General features: G+C 43.2%; 1 protein-coding gene across 2 annotated transcripts in view; it reads left to right on the top strand.

The window, feature by feature from the left end:
* Positions 1-13,530: 13,530 nt before the first annotated feature.
* SMAD2 (SMAD family member 2) overlaps positions 13,531-26,235 on the top strand; it is a 51,522-nt gene continuing 38,817 nt past the window's right edge. For both annotated transcript variants that reach the window (XM_009901694.2, XM_009901693.2), the window contains exons 1-2: positions 13,531-13,577; positions 23,575-23,867. In XM_009901694.2, coding sequence (XP_009899996.2) covers positions 23,632-23,867 — 236 coding nt within the window. In that variant the 5' untranslated portion in view covers positions 13,531-13,577; positions 23,575-23,631. The remainder of the gene's footprint in view (positions 13,578-23,574; positions 23,868-26,235) is intronic.

Here is a 26,235-nt window from a genome sequence, read left to right as displayed (position 1 = left end):
CAGAGATACTTACTGTTATAATCAGTAACTCATTATTATAGTTAACATCAATGCTACACACAGGACAGCTGGTCCTCTGACTGAAAAATGACTACCAAAACTCACCTTGAATCCTTACCATCAGATTTAACTTTTACATTTGTGCAAGGCACTTGCATTTTCATCATGCAAAGGGAGACACAACATCCTTGGCACATCTCTAATGTCATGCCTTGTCAGTACTTGAGGTGCCAGCTAATTGTTTGTTATTGTTTGTTTTGTTTTGATTGGTTTGGGAGGTTTTATTCTTCTTTAATCTTCAAGACAATGGATGACATTGCCTGGATGGGGAACAAGCCACTGCTACTGAAGGATGTTGCTCTTTGTCTGCAATTACTGTAGATTACAAATTGCTTCAGAGTACTGTTTGTGTAGACTTGGAAAACAACTTATCTTGGAATGAACACATACTACACTGTTACTGGACATTGGCCTCTTTGTTTCTTTCTCTTTGCAAACTACTGCTTCTGTTTCAGTTGCTGCTTCTTTTCATTTGTACATGCTGTGTGTCTTCCCCATTTTCTAAGGCTTTCATCTTTGCAGCTCTTTCTTGTCCTGTTCTATGCTGTGACATGCATTGACAGGCTTATTAAGCACTGAATCTGACTTTTGCAGCCCAGGTGCTCTGCTTTCCTTATGCATTTAAAACTATATGATCTGCAGTGTGTTGGTCTGCAGCTGTGCCAAATTTGCTAGGCTGCAGTTTTAGGTGTGGGTTGTTTGCATCTTTCATAAGACATACTTTTCTATTTTCATTTTTCACTAGCAATACTAGTCCAAAGCATTTAAGATCTCATTATTGTCTGACCTTTCCTCACCTGTAAATGCTAAGGACTGAAAAAATCAGAAGCTGTCCTTGCCTGTTGCTGTAAGGTGGGAGTCTTTCCCTACTGCCATGTTTCATAAATATTGACAAATTACTTTGTAGAATGATAAGCACAGTGCAGTAAATGTAGTAATTTAGATTGGTGGGTTTAAGACAGCTGTCTCAAGGAATCAAGGCTGCTCATCTCAACTTTAAGAGTGGGGACTGCATTTGGGGGGGGTGGGGGGGGGGAAATGAAGGTAATAAAGGAAATAAAGGGAAATAAAACCCTTTTAAAAGGGTTTACAGGTCACTGTAGAAAGCACTGCAAGTGTATATTCCCAGTTTCACATTGTAGAGGAAATAGGGCCTCTGAAGTGATAAACAGAAAACAACCAAATAAAGCATTGTTACACTGTAAATGTATTAAAGTACTATCCATGAGTTCATTTTCCATACTTTAAGAGGTAAAGAGGATTTGAGATGAAGTCTGAAAACCTTTCTTCTGGTGAAAGAATGAAGAAACTCAGTCAAATTTGTGTATTTAAGAAAAACACTGAGGTGTAACTCACTCCCAGTCACCAAATACTTGTATCTAATGAAGATGTCTATGTGCAGACATCAGTCTAGCAAAACAAAACCAACAACAAGGTATAATGAGATCTAATGGCATGAAGTCCAAGCTAAACAGATTCCTTGCAAATAAAAGAGAAAGGCTCTGGTTTTCATCACACCAACTTTAACAGCCAGTTGGTGGGTCCTTCCCACCACAGATTTGTAACACATTTTCCATGGCTGGTACAAAATAGCTCAGAGCCTGCGAAGTTTGTGGGCTTGAAAAAGGATTCTGAGAGGAAAATTTTGGCTTTTGAAATAACATGGAGTAGATGGTTGTAGAGTAGATGGTCTTACAAATTCGAAGACACTGGTAAAATGTTAATTTCTAACGGCTCAGTATCTTAAATCCTGCAGCCACAACATGTCATCAGGACAATATCCTCCCACGTATTGGTGAGAAGTGGGTCTGCATTGTCAGAAAGGTACTTCCTAAGTACAGCAGGGCAAACTTTTTGCAAAGAGGGGGCATGTGTCCAGCACCAGCTTCTTGTACCAGTTTGATCCTAAATATGAAGAGGAAAAATCCACAAAACAAGCTGACTCTTACACCAGGCAGCAGAGGAAAGGGGAGACTTGAACTCCAGTTCTGGGCCTCTCAATTCAAGAAGGACATTGAGACACTTGAACGTATCCAGAGAAGGGCAACGAGGCTGGGGAGAGGCCTCAAACACAGCCCTATGAGAAGAGGCTGAGGGAGCTGGGGTAGCATAGCCTGGAGAAGAGAAGGCTCAGATGAGACCTTATTGCTCTGTACAACTACCTGAAGGGAGGTTGTAGCCAGGTGGGGGTTGGTCTCTTCTCCCAGGCAAGCAGCACCAGGACAAGAGGACACAGTCTCAAGCTGAGCCAGGGGAGGTTTAGGCTGGAGGTGAGGAGAAAGTTCTTCCCAGCAAGAGAGATTGGCCATTGGAATGTGCTGCCCAGGAAGGTGGTGGAGTCACCATCCCTGGAGGTGTTCAAAAAGGGATTGGACATGGCACTTGGTGCCATGGTTTAGTCATGAGGTGTTGGGTGACAGGTTGGACTTGATGATCTCTGAGGTCTTTTCCAACCTTATTGATTCTATGATTCTTTCCAACATCCTCTGTAAATATGATGCCCATCACTGAGTCACACCAGGGCTGTCCAGAGTAAAGAGCTCTTTCTTCTATCGCCCTAGCTACAGAACTCAGCCTGCCTACCAAGCAGTGCAGAGTGCCAGGGGTGGGGGGCTCTAACACAGACTTCCCTGTGGATTACACATTTGGCTTCAAGTGCTGTCAGAAGGATTGAGATCTTTTTGCATCAGTTATTCATCATGATAAATGCCAAGAACTGAAGTAAACAATATGACAGTTTTGTAATGATAAAGTCTTGACATATTTTTAAGGCCTTTTTGTTGTTGTTGTTATTACAGAAACATTTTTATTTGGTGATAGCTTCACTCGCACAACAGTATTATATGTTTTATATCTGTAAATAAAACTAAGCAAGAAAGGATGATCCAGGCTCTTTGAGTTCTTGGTTGACCTGTTCCACCCATCAGAATAACAATAACTTTCAAAATTATATGGTCACAAATTCCTAGGTCCTTGAAAGCAGAAAGGGAATGGTCAAAATCTACCCCTAAGGCTTTGCAGGACCAATAATAACGCGAAGAACAACTTTTTACCTCAAAGGATTCTAAACAACTCTTCAGCTAACACAGACAATGTATACAGAGATCACTTCCAACTCAGCTACCAGTCTTGCACAGATGGTGTAGAAAACCGGGGTAAATCTCATTGAGACTAATCTATACAAACATATGCTTAATTAGCATAGTGCATCTTACACAGTATATAAAACAGAAACAGACTGTATTAATAACTGATCACAGCATAAATTGGTTTATTTTGATCCTTCCTAAGGAGGCACAAACTTTTTTTTTTTTCTTTTTAATTTTGAAGATTTCCTTTGCAATGAATTAATTTCAGCTTGCTGGAAAAAAACAAAAAAAAGCCAACAGAAAAAGGAAATAAGGTTGATAGCAAAATTAATCACACTAAGGTTTGCATTTATGCTGTATTTTGTTCCTATGACTGATCCCACTGCCTTCAGCTGGTTTATTCAACTGCATAGAATTAAACATTTTGACAAATCCTTGCTGGACCTGGGCCTACCATTAATGCAGAAATAAAGCTGTTGTTCTGTAGGCCTACTCACAAATTACACTTGTTTGCTTAAGTTAGTAAAGACAAACCTGTGTAAATATCTTTGCAAACAAGGCTATTTCCCTTTAGTGATGCTTTACTTGGGAGTTAGAATAAATGTGCTTCCAAACACCTTCAACTTTGACTTCAACTAATATGTGTCCAGTTTTGGGCTCTTCAGTTTAGGAAAGATGTTGAGTTGCTGGAAGGTGTCCAGAGAAGGGCAACAAAGCTGGGGAGGGGTCTAGAGCACAGCCCTGTGAGGAGAGGCTGAGGGAGCTGGGGTTGCTTAGCCTGGAGAAGAGGAGGCTCAGGGGAGACCTTCTTGCTGTCTACAACTCCCTGAAGGGAGGTTGTAGCCAGGTGGGGGTTGGTCTCTTCTCCCAGGCAAGCAGCACCAGAACAAGAGGACACAGTCTCAAGCTGTGCCAGGGGAGGTTTAGGCTGGATGTCAGGAAAAGAGATTGGCCATTGGAATGTGCTGCCCAGGGAGGTGGTGGAGTCACCATCCCTGGTGGTGTTTAAAAAGAGACTGGATGAGGCACTTGCTGCCATGGTTTAGTTGGTTAGATGGAGTTGGATGATGGGTTGGACACAATGATCTTGAAGGTCTCTTCCAACCTGGTCTATTCTATTCTATTCTATTCTATTCTATTCTATTCTATTCTATTCTAATCCAAAATAAAGTATGTAGCAGATGAATAGTGCAGTATTTGGAGTAATATGAAATGACAGAGGTATAACTCAAGAAAAAAAAACAGAAATGCTAACCACACAAAATGTTTCTAATCTATAAATATTAGGAAAACAGGAAAGAAAATGCAGTTGCATTGCCTGTTGACAACTGAGAGTGCAGGTTGGCTAGCTAGCAGTGAGTAGAGGAGGTATGTCCAAACGGACCCTCAGGAAGCTCACAGAAGGATCCCCTGCTCTTTATCTCGGGAGGGAGCAGTGAACTACTGCTGGACCTGAGAGAGGTCCTTTAAAGCCATCTGAGAGGCTCTGCTTAACTGTGACCTTCACCGACAGCCAAGAGAATCAAAGTGTTTTGGGTTTAAGCAGTGTAAGGGTGGAGTCTGTCCAAGGAAGGGCTACAACACCGATGAGGAGTCTAGAGCACAAGTCTTATGAAGAGTGGTTGAGAGAACTTGCAAATAGGGTTGTTTAGAATCATAGAATCAACAAGGTTCGGAAAGACCTCAGAGATCAAGTCCAACCTGACACCCAACACCTCACGACTAACTAAACCATGGCACCAAATGCCACGTCCAGTCCCCTCTTGAACACTTCCAGGGATGGTGACTCCACAACCTCCCTGGGCAGCACATTCCAACAGCCAACAACTCTTTCTGTGAAGAAGTTTCTTCTCACCTCAAGCCTAAACTTCCCCTGCTGCAGCTTGAGACTGTGTCCTCTTTCTCTGGTGCTGGATGCCTGGCAGAAGAGACCAACCCCCACCTGGCTACAACCTCTCTTCAGGGAGTTGTAGAGAGCAGTAAGGTCTCCCCTGAGCCTCCTCTTCTCCAGGCTAAGCAACCCCAGCTCCCTCAGCCTCTCCTCACAGGGCTGTGCTCCAGACCCCTCCCCAGCTTTGTTGCCCTTCTCTTGACATGTTCAAGTATCTCAATGTCCTTGTTAAATTGAGGGGCCCAGAACTGGACACAGGACTCAAAGTGTGGCCTAACCAGTGCAGTGTACAGGGACAGAATGACCTCCCTGCTCCTGCTGGCCACACTATTCCTGATGCAGGCCTGGATGCCATTGGCCCTCTTGGCTGCCTGGGCACACTGCTGGCTCACGTTCCGCCTACTCTCAACCAGTACCCCCAGCTCCCTTTCTGCCTGTCTGCTCTCCAGCCACACTGACCCCAGCCTGTAGCACTGCATGGGGTTGCTGTGGCCAATGTGCAGCATCTGGCACTTGGACTTATTGAATGCCATCATAGTGGACTCTGCTCATCTGTCCAGCTGGTCAAGGTCCCTCTGGAGAGCTACAGATCAACTCCTTCTCCCAGCATGGTGTCATCTGCAAACTTACTGATGATGGACTCAATCCCCTCACCCATATCGTCAATAAAGTTGTTGAACAGGATGGGGCCCAGCACTGATCCCTGGGGGACACCACAGGGAGAAGAGGAGGCTGGGGGAAGATCTTCCTGAAAGGAAGTTGTAATGAGGTGGGACTTGGTCTCTTGTCCCAAGTAACAAGCAGTAGGACAAGAGGAAACATGCCAGGAGAGGTTTAGGTTGGATATTAAGAAAGATTTCTTATCCAAAAGAGTTGCCAAACCCTGGAACAGGCTGCCCAAGGAAGTGGTGGAGTCACCATCACTGGGGGCATTAAAAAGACCTGTAGATGTGGTGCTATGGGACACAGTTTAGTGGTGCACTTGATAGCATCAACAGCTGGACAAGATGGTCTTAAGGGCCTTAGCCAACCTAAACAATTCTACAATCCTAAGACACTACAGGTCTTTGGTGGCAGCTGACTACCCCTGTACTCAGACATAAAATCCAAGGCTTTGAAGCTTAGCCTGGAGAAGAGAAAGCTCAGGGGAGACTTTCTTACTCTCTACAACTCCCTGAAGGGAGGCTGTAGCCAGGTGGGGGTTGGTCTCTTCTCCCAGGCAACCAGCACCAGAACAAGAGGACACAGTCTCAAGCTGCACCAGGGGAGATTTAGGCTGGATGTTCCCAGCAAGAGAGATTGGCCATTGGAATGTGCTGCCCAGGGAGGTGGTGGAGTCACCATCACTGGAGGTGTTTAGTAAGAGACTTGATGGAGTACTTGGTGCCATGGTTTAGTTGATTAGATAGTGTTGGATGATAGGTTGGACACGATGATCTCGAAGGTCTCTTCCAACCTGGTCTATTCTATTCTATTCTATTCTATTCTATTCTATTCTATTCTATTCTATTCTATTCTATTCTGTTCTGTTCTGTTCTGTTCTATGCCAGGAGACTAGCATGAAATGGACTTCACCAAACATACATGTAACATCTATGACTGCATCTGAACTTCCAGGTTCCTTACAGGGATCTGGATCTTGGGAATCTTCCTGCAGCAAGATCTTCCTGCCCAGCTGTATGAAAGCTCAAGACTCATTTTAGTGCAAAGTACAGCAAGTTAACACAGCAAGAGAATTCCAAATTCAAGTGACTATGCTGAAGTTGTCTCTCTGAAATCACTCTGCCTTTTGGTGACTCAGGGCAACTGGGTTTGTGTGCAAATAGGCAGTAAGAATTAAGATAAGATAGTCAAATCATTTACTCACCAGAATTATGCAGTGTAAATGAGGAATGTGAGCAGATATACAGATCTTCTCATAGTGCTATGAATTTCTTACAACACTTCCCACTTCTAAGGATTATTGTCTAACTCCATCCCACCTGATAAACTGAATGTGCTTTATAACACACACATCAACAAGTTTCCCCTGTGATGGGCCAGAAAAGGATATTTTTGTGCATTAGTTTTAACACTAGTTATTTCTTAAGCCCACTTTGATAAGGGTATAAGACACACAGAGCAGGCTGACATCAAGAACTGACAATTTTTAATGTTGGGGGTTTTTTATTTGTTGTTTTTTTTTTCTTCTTATTTCCTTTAAAATGTCCTAACAACCCAGTCTGAAATGACAGTGATTTATGTAATATTGGATACACACTTATGCATTTAAAAAGAGGTAGTGAAAAGATTTGAGTTTCATCATTCCAGAGAAATAACTGGAAAGATGAATAGCAGAAATATGAAATGACTTTGTTATGTATTTTGCTGTTGCTCCCAGCCTTAAGTCACAATGTTTCTTAAAATCTGAGTACTTGGCTCTTTTCACATACTTAGTGTACTATATATGAGCTGGGGTTGCTTAGTCTAGAGAAGAGGAGGCTCAGGGGAGACCTTCTTGCTGCCTACAACTACCTGAAGCGTGGTTGTAGTCAGGAGGGGATTGGTCTCTTCTCCCAGGCAACCAGCACCAGAACAAGAGGACACAGTCTCAAGCTCACCAGGGGAGGTATAGACTGGATGTTAGGAAGAAGTTCTTCCCAGAAAGAGAGATTGGCCATTAGAATGTGCTGCCCAGGGAGGTGGTGGAGTCACCATTTCTGGAGGTGTTTAAGAAGAGCCTGGATGAGGCACTTGGTGCCATGGTTTATTTGATGAGATGGTGTTGGGTGATGGGCTGGACTCGATGATCTCAAAGGTCTTTTCCAACCTGATTAATTTCTATTCTATTCTATTCTATTCTATTCTATTCTATTCTATTCTATTCTATTCTATTCTATTCTATTCTATTCTATTCTATTCTATTCTATTCTATTCTATTCTATTCTATTCTATCACAGGAGATATGGCCAGCCTGCTGGAGAGGTGATTCTGCCCCTCTACTCCAGTTCAGGGAAACCCCCACCTGTACTGCTGTTACCTAGCTCTGGAGTTCTCAGCACATGGAAGAAAGGGACATGTTGGAGCATGTCAGGAGCAGGCCACAAAAATGATCAGGGGTCTGGACCCCCTCTGCTATGAGAACAGGCTGAGAGAGGTGGAGTTGTTCAGCCTGGAGAAGGCTCCAAGGAGACCTTATTGTGGCCTTTCAATACTTAAAAGCAGTCCATAAGCTAGATGGGAACAGAGTTCTTATCAAGGCCTGACAGGACGAAAGGAGGTGTTTAAGAAGGGATTGGAGGAGACACTTGGTGCCACGGTTTAGCTGATCGGATGCTGCTGGGTGATAGGTTGGACTTGATGATCTCAAAGTTCTCTTCCAACCTGGTCGACTCAATTCAATGCTATTCTATTCTGTTCTATTCTATTCTACTCTATTCTATTCCATTCCATTCCATTCCATTCTATTCTATTCCATTCTATGCCATTCTATTCTATTCTATTCCATTCCATTCTAAGGCTTTTAAACTAAAAGAGGGAGATTCAGACTAGACAGATTTATTTTGATTTTATTTTATTTTTACAACAATAGCAGTGGCACAGTGGCAAAATTCAAGGGCAGGATGTCCAAGACTCTGAGCAGCCTTATCTAGTTCAAGATGTCCTGACTCACTGCAAGGACTGTGGAAACAGGGGTGAGTGGAAGGAGGCTTTTGGACTACACGACCTTTAGAGCTCCTTTCTAACCCAAACCATTCTATGATTCTCCTATTGCATGATTGTACCCCATGAAACCTTGGGCAGTTTAAATCTGTTTCTGTTAGCCTGGAGAAGAGAAGGATCAGGGGTGACCTCATTGCCCTCTACAACTACCTGAAAGGTGGTTGTAGACAGGAGGGGGTTGGTCTCTTCTCCCAGGCAACCAGCACCAGAACAAGGGGACACAGTCTCAAGCTGTGCCAGGGGAGGCTTAGACTCAAGGTGAGGAAAAAGTTCTTCACTGAGCGAGTCATTCATCACTGGAATGTGCTGCCCAGGGAGGTGGTGGAGTCGCCGTCCCTGGAGGTGTTCAGGGGGAGATTGGACGTGGCACTTGGTGCCATGGTCTAGTTGTGAGGTCTGTTGGGACAGGTTGGACTTGATGATCCTTGGGGTCTCTTCCAACCTTGGTTATACTGTGATACTGTGAATAAGGCCATGGGGGAAATGAGTCCTGGTGAACAGCAGGGGAGCAGGACCGTGCTGTCCTCTGTATGGCTGTGGGAAAGAGTGGATGTGCCTCTGAAGGGCCACCGTGCATCCCACCGTGCATCCTACCGTGCACCACCCTGCATCCCGCCCTGCATCCCACCGTGCCCCACCATGTATTCCGCCGTGCATCCCACCCTGCATCCCCTCCGCATCCCGCCGTGCATCCCACCCCGCACGGGCCCGCTGAGGTAAAAGGTTTAACTCCCCCTTATCCAAAGAGCATTTAAACCTAGATTTTGGTTTATTGGCCATTGTAGGAAGGAAGAGGCTCCCGAGCGAGGATCGCCCGACGTAATCTCGGGCGCGAACGCACGCACTACTTTCTCTCAGCTCCTTCCCGCGCCCGCCGCGGACGGCTACGGTAGCCGCCAGTGAGGCTGCGTGTGTGTGCGGGTCACTCAAACCTCCACTCCGCCTCCAATTTCTCGATCAACCACCCTTGGCGGGCGCTTAGAAGAAGGAGTGACAGCCAGAGTAGCCAACGAACCCCGCGGGCCCGCCCCCGCCGCGCCGGGCACGCAGCCACGCCCACCCGGCACTGTCTCCCTTCGCCTTGCTTTTTTTAATGAATTTATTTATTTATTTTTACTTCTTCTTTTTTTTCCCATCCGCGGGCACTCGATTGGCGGCCCAATCCGCCAATCGGTGCTGTGGGCCGGGCCTCTGCTCCTGTCATCCAATCCTCACCAAGTCTCAATCAAGCGATGGGCGGCTGAGCCAATGCAAAGCCTCACCGCCTACGGCAGGGGGCGGGGCGCGGTGGGAGCCAATGGTGTCGGGGAGGGCGGGCACGCAGAAGAAGGCAGCGCTGAGGGAGCAGGGCGGCCGCGCCGCTCGCCAAGGAAGAGGTTGGTCCTGGGGCCGTTTCGGCGGACGGTTCGGCCGCGCAGAAGATGGGGGTGGACACCGGGTGGCCTCTCCTTGGGAAGGGGTCCACTGCTGCGGCGAACGGGCTGGGGTGGGACAGGCCGGGCCTGGTCCCGGTCGGGGGACGCCTCCCTGCGCCCTCCTCCCTCTTTGTTACGGTGGGACGCGGGCAGGGCTGAGGGCGGTGGGCCCCGGCGGCGGCCTGCGTCTTGGGGGGTGTCTCTCCTTGTAAGGTGACCAGAGACTGCTTCTGGGTCTGTGTGAGGGGAAGTGGGGAGGAAGGGAGGTTGCTGTCACCCCCTCGCCACCCACAGGCTGAAATACCCCCATCCGCAGGGCGATGAAGGGTGGGAAGGGCCGGTGTATGCCTGTCTGTGTATGGGGAGTGAGGGGAGAGAAAAATAATCTCTAAAACACTCAAGTTCTGCTTCTTCCTCTCCCTCCCTCTCTGCCTGGTATTCTGTTCATGCAGAGGTCAGGTGTGGAAAACTTCTTCCTGGGGTGGTGGAGAAAGTTAGCACTAAGTTGCAAGGAAGTATCTAAAGATTATAAAGGTTTGCTTCAGGCAGGGTCCTTTTATTTGTTCTTCTCCTAGTCCAGAGCCATGGATGTGAAATACACGCTGCTTACATGAGACATGTGCTGGCAAATTTGGATTAGTGGTTTTCTACATGGCACGAGTTTTAATGCTGTAGCTATCTATGCATTGGAGGATGTAAACAAACATAATCTGCTGAGTGTTTCATCTACCTAGATAACGCATGGAGAAATGATGTTGTGATATGTGGGAGAAGTCAGTGTTGCTGTAGAGTTGTGGAGTTCTATTTGTATTATTTTGGGGGAGGGGGGTGGGATTGGAGGGGAAGAGAAAAAGTGTGACACGGTGTGGTGCTTTAGTCTTTGCTCAGAGGAAATGAAAGAAGGGAGGGAAAAAGTGGGTGAGTGAAGGACTTTTGAGCTGAACAGCTGGAATTCAGGCTGCAGCCTAGTCTCATGTCTTCTGGTCCATCACAGTTTCTGATTGGAAAAAACAACCCGTGTGTGTTGTACTCACTTCATGTACCTTAGAAACAAGTGGATAGCGTTAAGGAAAAGTTTTGCTTACTGGGTTTACCAAACAAGTATTTCTGAAAGAGCTGTTAATTGCCCGGAGAGCTCATGTTATCACAATTCACGGTTATAAACAAGTCAGATTCCATCTGTTGCAAGAAGTTTGTAATGACAGCTTATTAGGAGACCACACATAACAGCAGGTTTGTCTGTTCTTCAGTGTGCCTCTTAGCCTGGAGAGCTGTACTTTCAGACTGATTCATGGCACTATTTCTGTGGGGGCTGGACTCCATAGTGAGGGATTGAATAGTCTTTACTCTGTTCTCCAGTCTGACAAAAAACATTTTGCTTGTTGTTAAGGTGAAAGTCTTCTCTTAGCAGAAAGAGATTGCTATTTAAACTTTCTTGTGCTTTATAACAGCGTTGGAGCTTGCATGTTGCATGAATAGATCTTTTTTTTTTTTTTTTTTGATGTGTTGTGTTTGTTCTGAGGTGTAGCTTTAAAACTTCAGCATTTACAATCTGTTAGAGTGTAATGGCAATATAAAGGGGAGGTTTTGAAGTCCCTTCCCCCAATTTGTTTAGCACTGTTGTGATGAAAGATAGTGTTAGTTACAAATGTCTTTAAAAAGAGGCAGAAGATGATGTTGTTTAAGGTGATTTAAAGTTAAGTCACAGATGAATTTAAGCACGTATGTAACAATATATTGGGATGCTCAGTAGTTGTTCATTTTTCTGCAGTTGTGTGGACTGAAATCTGGCTTCACAGACAGTCAACTAAATGAAAGTGTTTGAAGATCCAGTTTTCTTTATGGAAGAAGCTGGGTGTGTGCAGTAACCTTCCCTGAGCGTCTATTTGTAGCTTAAAAAAATTAGTCTCTTAACTGATCTTTTCCTCCACCCAGAAGCTAGATTCATGAACAAAATCAAATAAGCATAAATTACATAGTGACTCTCCAAAGGAAAGGCACTCTTGGGTCATACTCCTCTTTCCTGTACCAGTAGGTCTTTCAGAAGTGTTGAGCACCAGTTGATATAATTGAGTTTATTGGAGCTGAGAGAAAAAAAAAAAAAGAAAGAAAGAAATCCGTGCTCCTGTGAGCAACTTTAAAAAATCAAAACTTGTTCTCTAATCTCTTGCCCACAAAAGTACTGGGAGAACAGGCTTTGTAATAGGTTTTGGGTAACAATGACTGAGCTCTGCTTGGGACTGAAGAGAATTCCTAAGTTTTGTTTATATAGAGAGCAGTATAAAAGTTTTAATTGTTGTAAAAGGTATTCTGGAGTTTTCAAATGTATTCGATGCTGCCTTAATGATTGTGCATGTAAATGCCCTGTAATTGAAAGCATCCATTTATGGGCATGACTTGCTAAGTGAGCTGTAAATTCTGCTTTTCAGATTGGATTTAATGACTTTTATCATAAAGCCACAAACTGGTTGTGAACTGTGCCTGGAGGCAAACAATACCTAAGCTTACTTTGCCAAAATATTTGTAATTGTTGATTTGTTAAACTGAATTGCTGCAGGTCATGCGATGGGATTAGTTTTTTGTAATAGAATGGAGAGTACAGGCAGTCCTGTGCTCAATACTCTCTGGGCTAGAAGAAATTGGCTGCTGCGGAAAACCTCCCTAAACGCTGCTCTTTCCTTCCAGTAGAGAAACAGTGTTACAAACAGTAAGACTTTGTTGTAGATGGCGTTTTATTGCGGTTGCATGTGTTTGACAGCCATACAGCGTGTGAAGTAAGACCAGGAAGAGGAAGACACAGCAATAGAGCAGTCCCTGGATCTTAAATCAGTTTAGTCTGTGGCTCAAGCTTGATATAATTACCCTGGAGCATACAAGTTTAACATAAGACGCTGTTTGGTGCAGTTAACTCTGCTTATCATGGGGGAGGTGGAGGGAGGGAGGGCGGGCAGTGCTCGCTTGTTTGACAAACATTTAGGCCTGTTTCTAAAGCTAACTTGCCTTAACGAATTGTTAAATGCAGTTATTAGTGTTTTAACAAAGTGGAGAAACTCCTAAGCTTTACGGATAAAACCTGAAACAGGTAGTGGATAGCAACTCTGTCAATATGCTTGTCAAATATAGCTCAGGAGTAAAGTAATGAAACTGACACCAATGGAAAAGTTTAGTTAAAACAAATAAGCTGAGAATAGCTTTAAACTGCTGTGGTTTGGAGTTCTTACTCGGTGCTTTCGTGGAGTTGTTAAGGTCTTTGAGCTGTAAAGAATGATACTGTGAGGTTTTTCATAATGCAGAGTGGAAGAAGTTTGATGCTGTGCAGAAACAGGTGGGTTGTATGACTGCAGTTGTGGTAATTTTCCTCTTTTGCGATTTTAGGAGAGTTGCTAAACTACATCATTCCTGTTAGCAGTTTAATCAAAGGTCAGTAAACTCAACATCTCTTCTTTGTGTCTCTGCTTGCCTGCAATTTTAGTATACCACAAATGCCTATGTTACAGTGTGCTAATTTTCTAGTAGCAGCACAGCTTTTCATTACTATATTTGTCAGCAATTTGAAGTTGTCCTTAATAGTGAGAGAAAAATCCAGGTTTTAAGGGTTCCATAGCATCATGATCATGCTTATTTTAATTCTGTGTTTGAGAAATTGTAGTTTTGTCATTTGATTCGTTATTAAGTTTCATGAAATTAGAGGGGGAAAAGCCTATTTTCTAACTGGGTGGCTAATCCTGCTTTCAATGAGTTGTGTAAAGATAATTGAATTGTGCAGAGTTTCAAGGTGCATTGCAATATTAGAGCAAGATAACCCTAAAAATTGTGTTGAATGATTCTCTATAGGAGACATGTTACAAAATCCTCTATTCTGAAGCTGATCTGGAGGAGGAGTATTCTTCACAGCTGTCTCCCCAGATCACAAACGTCCTGCCTAAGACTTTGTCAGCTTCTGTCAAGGCTGAACCACGACCTTGGCTTTATATCTTGTGAGCTGGCCAGATGGGGCTGCTGGCCAGACAGAGCCCCTTGAGAGGGAGCTTGTTAGAGCCACTCCCCTCTGCTGGCCTGATTGGCTGAAAAGATGAACTGGGAAGTGGCCCCGATCGCATTGCTTCCACCTTCCTCGAAGATAAAAAGCTTCAAACACCCAAAGCCCACTAAGGGAATACTTGAAGCCATCCTATCCTGGTCTCCGTAAGAGGAGAGAAAGATGGACACCGACTTAATTTCTTGCATTCTTCCTGTATTTACATGGCAGCAGGTTTGAGCTTCTCCATTTTGACAAAACCAGGTGTCATTATTACAAATTTTCAGGGGAACAAGAAAGAATTATCACATCTGGAGTCTCCAAAGGCAAGTTTATTTGGGGGGGATTGGTTGTGAGTGCAATAGAAGTGAAATGTCTTTTCCGTTTTACTGAGTGATTCAACTAGAGTGTATTCTGTCTGAAAAGGAAACGACTGACTCTTGATTTTTAGTTTGAACTTCATACAGAATTCAGGTTTCTTGTGAGCTGAGATCATTAACACTGGGGAGAGATTTCTGAGATTCCACTGAGAATAAGCTGTCTGATTGTTGTTTGGAATATCACAGCCTAAAAGATCGAGAAGCAGATCATAAATGGGTTTTGCTTTGCTTGTGTTCAATGCAAGATGAAATGCTTGTTTTGTAATTTCTCTAAGTCTTAATGGCTTTGGCTTAATATAGGAGACATATGCAGTGCTGCATAAGCTGTGCCCTTTGAAACTTCAGCTCTTGGTACTGTTCAGCCTAATTCAAGATCTTGATGATGCCTGAAAGAGTGTGCTTCAGTTAATGTTACCTTACTGTGAAGCCACTAATATCATGGAGATGCATGTGAATGGAAAAGTCTCATTGTCTAAAAGGTCTGAGACATTGCATACTTGGTGAAATGATAAAATATCTTCTCTGAATTTCAGGATTAATGAAAAAAAAAAGTCTTAGAAAAAAAAATAAATCACAGAAATGGGACTGAAACTGGCAAGAAACAAGGTTGTAGGCTCTTTCAAATACTGCAGATTGTTTTCCTCTATCTTCTTACCCCAGCAGCTTAGCTTCTGTCCTTTTTGTTCCAGAAGACCTCTTGCAAATCAAATTCCTCTAAGCCAGAATACTTCTAGTAAACCCAGGAAACATCAAGTTTCTTTATTTCAAGTTTAAGATGAATAAGCAGACTGATATGAAATATGTTGCACAAGGCTTTAGAATAAATTAGCCAGAAATCAATCAATATTTTTGGTAGCACCAGTGTGTTTGTAGTATGTTCCAGACACTCAGGAAGGGAAATACTCCTTTGAAGGTTTTTAGTCTGCTAGCATGCTGTCCTTAAAATTTACTTTATAAATTTATACTTAGCTATTGCTGGGTCATGGGCTTAGTATTTTAATACTTGTTTCAGAGATTCATAGTAGAATGGAGTAATAGCAGACATGACTCAAACTGTGACTTTAAAAGTTGCCAACTATGACACTGTTTGACCAACTATAGAAACATGTGTGCATCAGGAAACAAAGATAGACTCGGGGGCAGAGATGAAACAAATACCACCTAGATTAGGCAGTTTGTATGTTTTCCAGTTTTACTCTTTTGGGAATACCAGCACATGCTTCCTATGTTCCAGCAATCTGAAGAAACACTTGCACCTTTGGATAGCAGAGTGAGTTCTCACTGAATAGTCAAAGCTGCAGTTTTAGGGCACAATCCAGAGAATGTGGAAAGGGATAAAGTAGTGGAAGTTTTCTGCTATGCACTGCACTGCTGCTTTGATATTGATAGCTCAACTATAGTTGAACTCAGAAAAGAGTCTTGAAAATCTCCCTGTAATTACTCAAGAGTCCCAGTGTGTTGCAGTGGAAGTTGGAAATAGTATACAGGAAGGTAAAAGATTGGATTTGGGCTGTGGTCTTGAGCCTCTGTAGAGCAGAGTGAGCAAAGGAAGGGACAGTGCAAAGAGTAAGTGATGGCAAAGTACAAAGACTGCATGAGAGCACACGGTTTTTGAAGATGGTTGGCTGTAGACCATAAGGAAGTCACAAGCAAGGAAGAAGGGGTATTACTTTAGCATCTACGTAATCTGTGGCTATTTTAGCAGTGTGGACATCTTTCTTGGAGTGTTGGCAAAGGTTGTTTTCCATGTGTGTTTGGAAGAAAAAGAAATTCTTGTGGTTAAAAGAAGTGTACAAAGAAAAAGCTTGGAGAAGTGTTTTTTAGCAAGAGGCTAGTGTCACCAGCAACAGCATATGAGAGGGGGATTCGTTAGGAGCAAAGATCAAAATTCCTTATATTACTGTATCAAACTGAACTCAAATTTGCATCTGGTTAATTGAAATGGGATTTTTTTGGTCAAAAATAATATGTAACAGTGGTTTCCAAGCCTGTTATTATAAACATGGGGTCAAACTGACTAGGTAGGTAGTTGGAACCCAATGGATATGTAGGACTTCTCATTTTTCATTTGAGCCCATGCCAGATATTCATGCACAGACATGCTGTACTCCTATCTCCAAATTCCTCAAAGTGCAGGTTTCCAGCTTTGTACTTCTAGTTGAAATGTTGAGAGCTTTAGGATAATATGACCAGAAAGGTAAATGAAAAGGTAACCATAGTCTGTAGAATTTTTCCTGTGGTCTTTAGATCAGTCGTTATGCAATTTCTTCAAGTACTTGTGATGTAATTGAGGTAGCAAACCACTACGGCTGGGTATCTGTCAAGGGGAGATTCCTGAACTGTATGAGCTATGATGTCCAGATACTTCCTTTGTGACAGGGGGCTGATAGCCCTCTACCAGAGGAAGTGATGTGATTCAAATGTACAGAACTGAGAAGCTTGCTGACGAGATGAATACAAACAATTCCTCAGCAAAGCTAGTAGTAGTAGAACGGGAGGCACTTTTGGAACTAGGAAAACAATGCATTAAAAGAGTGCTTCTTTTAAACAGTGGGTAATTAAATTCTGGGGCTGTCCATTGTAATATGTTATGGAAGTGGATTCAGAAAAGAACTTGGTGAAGTGGTTGCTGAATAAGTAGGAATGTAGCCTTTAATTTCCTATGGTAACAGTTTCAGATGCTAAAGGTTTATGAAAAGAACTAAAACAGCCAGGTTGGTGCACCTTCCTTGCATGGCATGTCCTTTTGCCACCTTTGTAGATGGAGCACCAGGCTATATGCATCTCTTCTCTGACCTGGTAGAATATTTCTTACTAATTATTGCTGCATTCTCCTCAAATAATTTGCCTGTATCCAAGTTGCCCCTAATTCAACCTAACCACGCCTTGCACCTTGCAGTGCCTCCTCTAAACGTAAAGCAGAGTCCCACTTTTGCATAAATAAAGCTGGCTGAAATATTCTTCGGTGAGTTCTCATCACATTTGGCTGAATTATTAAGCTGAGTGAAGTCCTGTCCTACTTGTGTCACATTCTTTGTGCTCAGCCTTTGAAAGATATGGGGCCACTACTGGAATAATTCAGTGAAACTCTTATTGGTACTCCCGGCAAATCCCTGACCTGGCAAAACAACAGCTCGAAGGAAGAAATTCATACAGCTGCATGTCATGTGGGTTCCTTTAAATACCTACTAATTGTAATGAAGGGCTATTAGAGTATGTCCCTTTGTAGTTAGTTTGGGTTTTGTTTTAAAAAAGGATAAGTTTCACAGTGTGGTGGGTTGAAACCCACCACACACACGTTAGCAGATCAACCTGTATGATCTGTACACTGCGCTGGTTAGGCCACACCCTGAGTCCTGTATCCAGTTCTGGGCCCCTCAGTTTAGGAAGGAGGTTGACTTGCTGGAAGGTGTCCAGAGAAGGGCAACAAGGTTGGTGAGGGGTCTGGAGCACAGCCCTGTGAGGAGAGACTGAGGGAGCTGGGGTTGTTTAGCCTGGAGAAGAGGAGGCTCAGGGGAGACCTTCTTGCTCTCTACAACTCCCTGAAGTGAGGTTGTTGACAGGCAGAGGTCGGTCTCTTCTGCCAGGCACCCAGCACCAGAACCAGAGGACACAGCCTCAAGCTGTGCCAGGGGAAGTTTAGGCTGGATGTTAGGAAGGAATTCTTTCCAGAAAGAGAGATTGGTCATTGGAATGTGCTGCCCAGGGAGGTGGTGGAGTCACCATCATTGGAGGTGTTTAGAAGGAGACTTGACAGGGTGCTTGGTTGCATGGTTTAGTTGATTAGGTGGTGTTGGATGATAGGTTGGGCATGATGATCTTGAAGGTCTCTTCCAACCTGGTTTATTCTGTTCTTCTGCTGAAGCTGAATGAGCACACATATGTAAGGGAAAACCTGGAAATTTCTGATTAGTTAGGTCTGACCTTAGAGGTCTTTTGGGAATGGGGGAAAAAAAAATGGAGTGAGTTTGTGGTGTTTGGTGTTTGTGGGTGTGTGTTTTTTTTTTTATCTGAGTATGTAAAAATAGTGTGACAGTTGAAATATAAAGGAAAAAAAAAATGTTTGGGGTTTCTAAGTTTGTGCTGCAAGACTTGCATCATTCAATGTGCAGTTGAAGCATAAATGCAAAGAAAGAGCACCAGGGAATACAGAAAATGATTTATAGATCAGTGTTACATCTTAGGGGAGAGAATACTGCAAAACTGGAGACCATCACAAGGAGTGTTGTAAAGCTGAAAAATTGGATGAAAGTACTGAGAATCTTTAGAGGTCTTGGAAGAATAGACAGTTTACCCTGGTGGCAAATGATGCTATACTGGAGTGTATTTTATAAGGCTGACAGTCAAAGGACTATTCTGGGGTGTTGAAAGATGCCAAAATTGAAGCTAAAGAGCAGCAAATACATGTATTTTAGTGAGCTCCATAAGTGGAGAAAAATTGGTGTGTAAATAAGCAATGATAGTGGAATTTGGTTGCCTGTGTTGTTCAACATTGAATGGAATGTTCAGCTTGGACCTGATGATCTCGAAGGTCTTTTCCAACCTATTCTATTCTATCATGAATCCTAGCATTTAAAACATGATCTTTGAAGCAGAAGAGGCTATCCTCTCTGATTTGGTCTTTTTCAAGTTCTTGCATATGCCTCATAAGCATCTTCTTGGCATTGCTCAGATGTTGAAGTCTTTTTATCAAGCTCAGTGACTCCTGTTTTGTCTTTCAGAAGCCTCATGTGAGTTTGCTTTTATAACAGCAGAGGCCATGCAAACCTCCTGTTCCATCTCTGGAGCTGGATTAGGGATATAATGTATTTCACTTGCAGGCCTGCAAACCCTTCCAAATGTGAAAAAGGAGTATGGCTTCTTAACTTGGCTTTGACACCAACATGAATTTTAAGTTAAATGACATGCCCAGGTTGCATATCCAGCATTGCAGTCAATGCTAGCACTGCTGTTGTAAGACTGAGGCTGGAGTCCTCCATCCACACTTCACCTGACATCAGCTCGAGTTCTTACAGTCCTGTGAGAGAGCTGGGGAAGCTCATTAACCTGAAAGAACTTCTAAAAAGCCCCTTGATCAGCAAAACCCCTCATTGATCAGTTGTTGTTTGATTACCCTCTGAGTCTGTGGAAAGATACTGGCACTGGTGGTGAGGTGTGGTGGTGCCACAGGAAAGAAAGGAAGGAGACCTGGGCTTCCTCTGGGAGGAAGCTGTTGGATTGACTTGGTTCTCTGTGAAACTGTATTCTGAGTGTCACAGTCAGTGTTTAATTTGAAAATGTTGGGTATTTAGTTTCTTTTTCTTGTTTGGTGCAGCCATGGCTCCAGCACAATGCTTTGCAATCTGTAAAGCCTACAGTCTGAAATATTTGGGACAATTCTGTAGTAATTTAACATTGATATTGAAAGAATGTGAGTTCTTTTAATGTTAGACTCTTGTGTGAAAATGATTGAGCGTTTTTTCTGTGTGTTGGGGTTTTTTTTAATCAAGGCTTCTACTGACACGACAAGGAGTACAAGGAGCAGCAATTCTGAAGTGGAAGAGAGTAGATTAGATATGAGTTAAAACTTTTATGTTTTTTTGTGGTGGGTGCAATGAGACACAGGAACAGATTGCCCAGAGAAGTTGTGGATGCTCCCATTGCTGGAAGCATTGAAAGTTATGTTGGAAGGGGCATTGAGCAACCTGATGTAGTGGAAGGTGTCCCTGCCTATGGTGGAAGCATTTGCATGAAATGATTTTTAAAGGTCTCTTATGGCCCAAACTGTGCTGTGATTTAAGATTATTTTGCATTGCTTGCGTAAAGCTACCAGCATTATACTTGAGTTCTTGTCAACTGCAACCACATTGTTCTTGATCCCAGAAGACCACAAATCCCTCTTTAGTCTTTTTGGTGTTCTCAGAATCTGGTTTGTGAAGGTATAATTTAGTTGAAAGTGAAATAGCATTTCTACTGAACGCTCTGGGTTTTGAAAGTTGAAAAGTTTTGCTTCAAAGTTACCTGTAGAACATAATTTAGTGTTTGACTTGTTGATCCTCACTGAAACCGCAAAGATATGGCAAGGCATAAATTAGCCATGAGTACTCTAGCCTGAAGTGCTCTTTAACATCTTTATTGATGATCTGGATGAGGGCATTGAGTCCATCATCAGTAAATTTGCAGACGACACCAAGCTGGGGGCAGGAGTTGATCTGCTGGAGGGTAGAGAGGCTTTGCAGAGGGACCTCAACAGGCTGGACAGATGGGCAGGAGATTGAACACATCCAAGTGCCGGGTTCTGCACATTGGCCACAACAACCCCATGCAGTGCTACTGGCTGGGGTCAGAGTGGCTGGAGAGCAGCCAGGCTGAGAGGGACCTGGGGGTACTGGTTGATGGTAGGCAGAGTGCCCAGGCAGCCAAGAGGGCCAGTGGCATCCTGGCCTGCATCAGGAGCAGTGTGGCCAGCAGGAGCAGGGAGGTCATTCTGCCCCTGTACACTGCACTGGTTAGGCCACACCTTGAGTCCTGTGTCCAGTTCTGGGCCCCTCAGTTTGGGAAGGATATTGACTTGCTGGAAGGTGTCCAGAGAAGAGCAACAAAGTTGGTGAGGGGTTTGGAACACAGCCTTATGAGGAGAGGCTGAGGGAGCTGAGGTTGCTTAGCCTGGAGAAGAGGAGGCTCAGGGGAGACCTTCTTGCTCTCTACAACTACCTGAAGGGAAGTTGTAGCCAGGTGGGGGTTGGTCTCTTCTCCCAGGCAGCCAGCACCAGAACAACAACCTGGTTTATTCTATTCTGAGTGTCCCAAGTCAACCATGTTATTTTGCAGATGGAAAGTTTTATTAAGGTGAGCTTGGAATATTTAGAATAGTAGTGAGGAGTGCCTGTAGAGGATGGAGGGGCATGTAGGCTGCCTCAAAAGCTCAAATCAAGTAGCCTGATGGTAGTGTTGGCTCTTAGCTAAAACAAGGCATTTTCAGCTGATTTGGCTTACTTGCATAGCTTGGAAATTTGGTAACTTTCTGAAATTCAAATACCCATTTGGTGCCTGGAAAAGGACATTGAGACTCTTGAATGTGTCCAGAGAAGGGCAACGAGACTGGGGGGAGGCCTCAAGCACAAGCCCTATGAGGAGAGGCTGAAGGAACTGTGATTGTTTAGCCTGGAGAAAAGGAGGCTCCGGGGAGATGTTACTGCTCTCTACAACTACCTGAAGGGAGGTTGTAGCCAGGTGGAGGTTGGTCTCTTCTCCCAGGCAACCAGCACCAGAACAAGAGGACACAGTCTCAAGCTGCACCAGGGGAGGTTTAGGCTGGAGGTGAGGAGAAAGTTGTTCACTGAGAGAGTTGTTAGCCATTGGAATGTGCTGCCCAGGGAGGTGGTGGAGTCACCATCCCTGGAGGTGTTAAAGAGGGGATTGGATGTGGCACTTGGTGCCATGGTCTAATCATGAGGTCTGTGATGACAGGTTGGACTTGATAATCTCTGAGGTCTTTTCCAACCTTGTTGATTCTGTGATTCCATCCTTTATTGGTATACCTCTATCCATAAGACCATTATGTCCTCAATTTCTGACAATCTGGAGTAATATGGTTATTTGGGACTTAGGTTTTAATACCTGAAAGTAGCCTAACAAAAGGTGCAGATGCAAGATGTTTTCTCTAAGTGGCTAACAGGTCTCTTTTAAACTATTGGAAGTGCTAATTGCAGTGAATGCTAAATATAGTCCACATTTCAGCGTCCCTCCTATTCTTTCACTTAATACAAACATCCTGATCAGGTAGTTGTTACATAAAGAAAGGCTATCAAAATTGGAAACAGACAGCTCTAATACTCAGCTGCCTGCAAACCAAGATTTTAAATATCTTTTAATGAAAACCATCAAGTGTTTCACAATATAAGTAGTGCCAGTTGAGAAAATTCAGTATCTGTAGGCTGTTGAACTCTAGACTGAAAGATGGGGGAAAAAAACTGATTAGCAAATGTATGAGTGAATTTCAAATCAGCGTCCCCAGTGGAACAAAAATAGGTAGTTACAGTGTCACAGTCCCCAAGGTTGGAAGAGACCTCAGAGATCATCAAGTGCAACCTGTCACCACAGACCTCATGACTAGACCATGGCACCAAGTGCCACATCCAATCCCCTCTTGAACACCTCCAGGGATGGTGACTCCACCACCTCCCTGGGCAGCACATTCCAGTGGCAAACGACTCTCTCAGTGAAGAACTTTCTCCTCACCTCCAGCCTAAACTTCCCCTGGCACAGCTTGAGACTGTGTCCTCTTGTTCTGGTGCTGGGTGCCTGGGAGAAGAGACCAACCCCCACCTGGCTACAACCTCCCTTCAGGTAGTTGTAGAGAGCAAGAAGGTCTCCCCTGAGCCTCCTCTTCTCCAGGCTAAGCAACCCCAGCTCCCTCAGCCTCTCCTCACAGGGCTGTGCTCAAGGCCTCTCCCCAGCCTTGTTGCCCTTTTCTGGACATGTTCAAGTGTTGTGATGTCCTTTATAAACTGAGGGGCCCAGAACTGGACACAGTAATTTAAAACACGACATACAATGAGAAAAAAACTTGTGAAGTGTCTGGTTGTTGGAAGACTTCTGTCAAGCTATAACAACTAAGTGATATTCAAAGCACAATTTTGCTTGTTAAATTAATTTGGAGATGGGCAGAGCATGCATATATGTGTGTATGCAATTCATCAATTACTCTGTGGAATATTTTAATGAATGACTGAAGCCAGCCAGCCTAGGTGCAAGGTTAGAGTCAAATTAATGTCTGTGTTTCCTGGGGCTGGCTTTAGCCAAATAACACCTGGGAGAAAAAATTGCCTAATTCAAGAGTAGTCTCTTCACTAACTAGTCTGTAGCAAAGTTGCATTTTAATGTTAATGATGAAGTGCCTACTTGTGATTCCGACTACTGTCTTGCTTGGTTTAGGATGCAACATCCTGTAGCATTTCATAATGAAAAGTCCTAAGCAAGATATTTGTTTCATGTGAAACCTCATTGCTAAAATATCTGTTTTGGTTTGTGTTTTTAGGGATCAGACAGGACTTGCTTATTGATTGTTTGCTGAGCGTTCTGTCTGGTGAAAGTCATGTCATCCATATTGCCGTTCACTCCACCAGTTGTGAAGAGACTTCTGGGGTGGAAAAAGTCTGCTGGTGGCTCTGGAGGAGCTGGTGGTGGTGAGCAGAATGGTCAGGAGGAAAAGTGGTGTGAAAAAGCAGTGAAAAGCTTGGTCAAGAAGCTAAAGAAAACGGGACAGCTGGATGAGCTTGAGAAGGCAATTACCACTCAAAACTGCAATACTAAATGTGTGACTATACCAAGGTAAGTGCCATTGTGTTTGAAATTCACAACCACTTACACAATGACTAAATGGATGTTTAGGCTATCCTGTGAATAAATTACTAAAAATTCAGTTGCATGCCTTTGATTCTTCAAAACTTCCTTAAAACATATTTTGATTTTTATATAGTGCTGTCTTACAGCTGAATCACATGCTTTGTGAAGTCACAGTTTCTAATAATGTCTTTACATTACCACATAAAACTCCAATTTGTATGTGTTCTGGTGGTGCCTAGCACAGCTTGTAGTTTGTAGCACTGCTGTATGCTTTTATTTAATAACTGTAATCAGAGGGGCATACTTGAACCTAAACTTCCACTTAGAGAGAAAACAACCAACCAAAAAAGAACCACAACCTAGTTTTTCCTTGGTCAACACTTCAGTCATCTAATTTTCACTTTTATCTGGTAGCTTCATTTAAATTGTCCAAGCTGCATACATTCTCCCATTCGAAGTGAAATTTTGGATTTGCAGACAGGCTGTCTGAAAAATCAGTTTACTTACTGAAATTATTACTTGCTACTGCTTAATGAAAGTTCCTTTTCAAAAATAAAGTGGAGTATTTCTGGAACTGTTGTTCTGCTCCTGATATGTATATATGTTTAGGTGAATGACTTGCATTCTACCCCTTTGACTTTCTCAAATTAATTCATAGCAACTGCAGTGTGAGAGGCAAGGGCTGTAAGTATAATGCAGTCTGCTTTCAGCTCATGTGGTACAGAAATCCCACAAAGCTGCCTGTGCAAGCTCACTGTGTGCTCAAAGTATCAAACTACGGCACAGGAGTGTTCTGGGTGCTTAGCCCCTCAACTCAGAAAAATTTCTAGAGGAGAGAAACTGCGTCTAGCTTGACATTAATTTCTGTATTAGCACATTCATCCCAGCTGCTTTTAAACTTTGTATTAATCATAGTGCAAACTAGATTTGACGGTGTCAGTAATGATTTCCATGTACCAAATGTGTTACAGCTGTTATCTGATAATGGTTTTAGCATTCTCTTTTATATTTGACACAGCTTTCTGGGAAAATCATGTGTGCTCTGAATGAATGACCACTTTAATTCTGTTCCCCCTCTTTTCTGTTCACCCTTTGTTTCTAATGTTGCCCTCTGCTTGTATTTTCTTCCCCAGAGCAGTCCTTCTGCTTTCTTCCTTTTGCAAGCTTAATGATCATTTTAAAAAAAAATATAATAGAGCTTTCTTGGCATAGTGTGTATCAGGAGAGTAAGACTGAAACCTGTAGGGATATATATTTCTTGACATTAATGGGTAAGAAGACACCAGGGTTGCCAGCAGTGCAGCCAGTTGGCTTTTGGACTGTTCATACTTTTCACTTGGACAGCAGAAAAACAAATGTCAACTCAGGACTGTAATGACTTCTGGTGGTTCTTGTTCTTACTAAGTTAATGAAACTGCTGCTTGAGTCCCACTTTAATGAATGCCTTTAAAGATCTGCAGGGATAAGTAATAAAGCTAAGAATTTGAAACTTTTTTTTTTTTCTCCCTAGTCAGCAGGAAGTTTTGAGATGGTAAACTGCTGAGATGCAGTTCTGATGTGACAGCTGGGCTAAGTTTCTAAATGTAACTCTGCCTGGGAAGGTGGGTTTATGTTTGGGTTTCTGTGGGGGTTGGATTTTAACTAGCTTTAGATTTACTTACTAATGTTCTAGCTCACTGTAGATATGGACAAATGTTGTGGGATGCTTCTATTTCCCATGATTGTTGTATTATTCCCTTAACAGAAGTTTCAGTTCTGGTTTCACAAGTTTGTTTCCTGTGGAAATTTGCAGAGTTTGATACAGTATTTAATTCTAGCATGGTCAGATTCTCAATTAAATTCAGAAATCTGTGTGAAGTTTTGTCATTGGTATTCCCTCAGAGATTAGGATTGTTCTGTTTCTGCACTGTTCATCAAGGTAACTAAATACTAAGTGAGCTTGATACTGTGTGTACAACATGAAAGCTGCTCATGTGGTAATTAACACAACTTCTTATGCAGACTAATAGACGTTCTGAGAAAGCAGAAGCAAACAGATGGAGTGGGTGTTGGCATTGCACAGCAGGGGTGCTTAGCTCTTCATAAGTGGGTCAGTAATCTAGAGCAGAGGCTAAATCAGTACAGGGGTCCTTTTGACACTAGCCTTCTAAGTAATTTGTAGTTACCTTGCTGAATCCTCCCAGCAAGCCAGTGGGATTCTAATCATATAATCCCTGTGTATCCTAAAACTAAATGTTAGCATGTGAGTTCACTTTTCTAACATGCACAATGAATTTGGAAGAATTTAAGGTGCTGTTTTTATGCTCTTTATTGCAGTTTTGACATATGGGGCACAGGAAGCAGTCAGTGAACT

This window comes from Dryobates pubescens, chromosome Z (genome assembly GCF_014839835.1).
Source record: "Dryobates pubescens isolate bDryPub1 chromosome Z, bDryPub1.pri, whole genome shotgun sequence".
Lineage (NCBI taxonomy): Eukaryota > Metazoa > Chordata > Aves > Piciformes > Picidae > Dryobates > Dryobates pubescens.
Note: the sequence above shows the minus strand (reverse complement) of the source record. Positions and strands in the feature narration are given on the sequence as shown.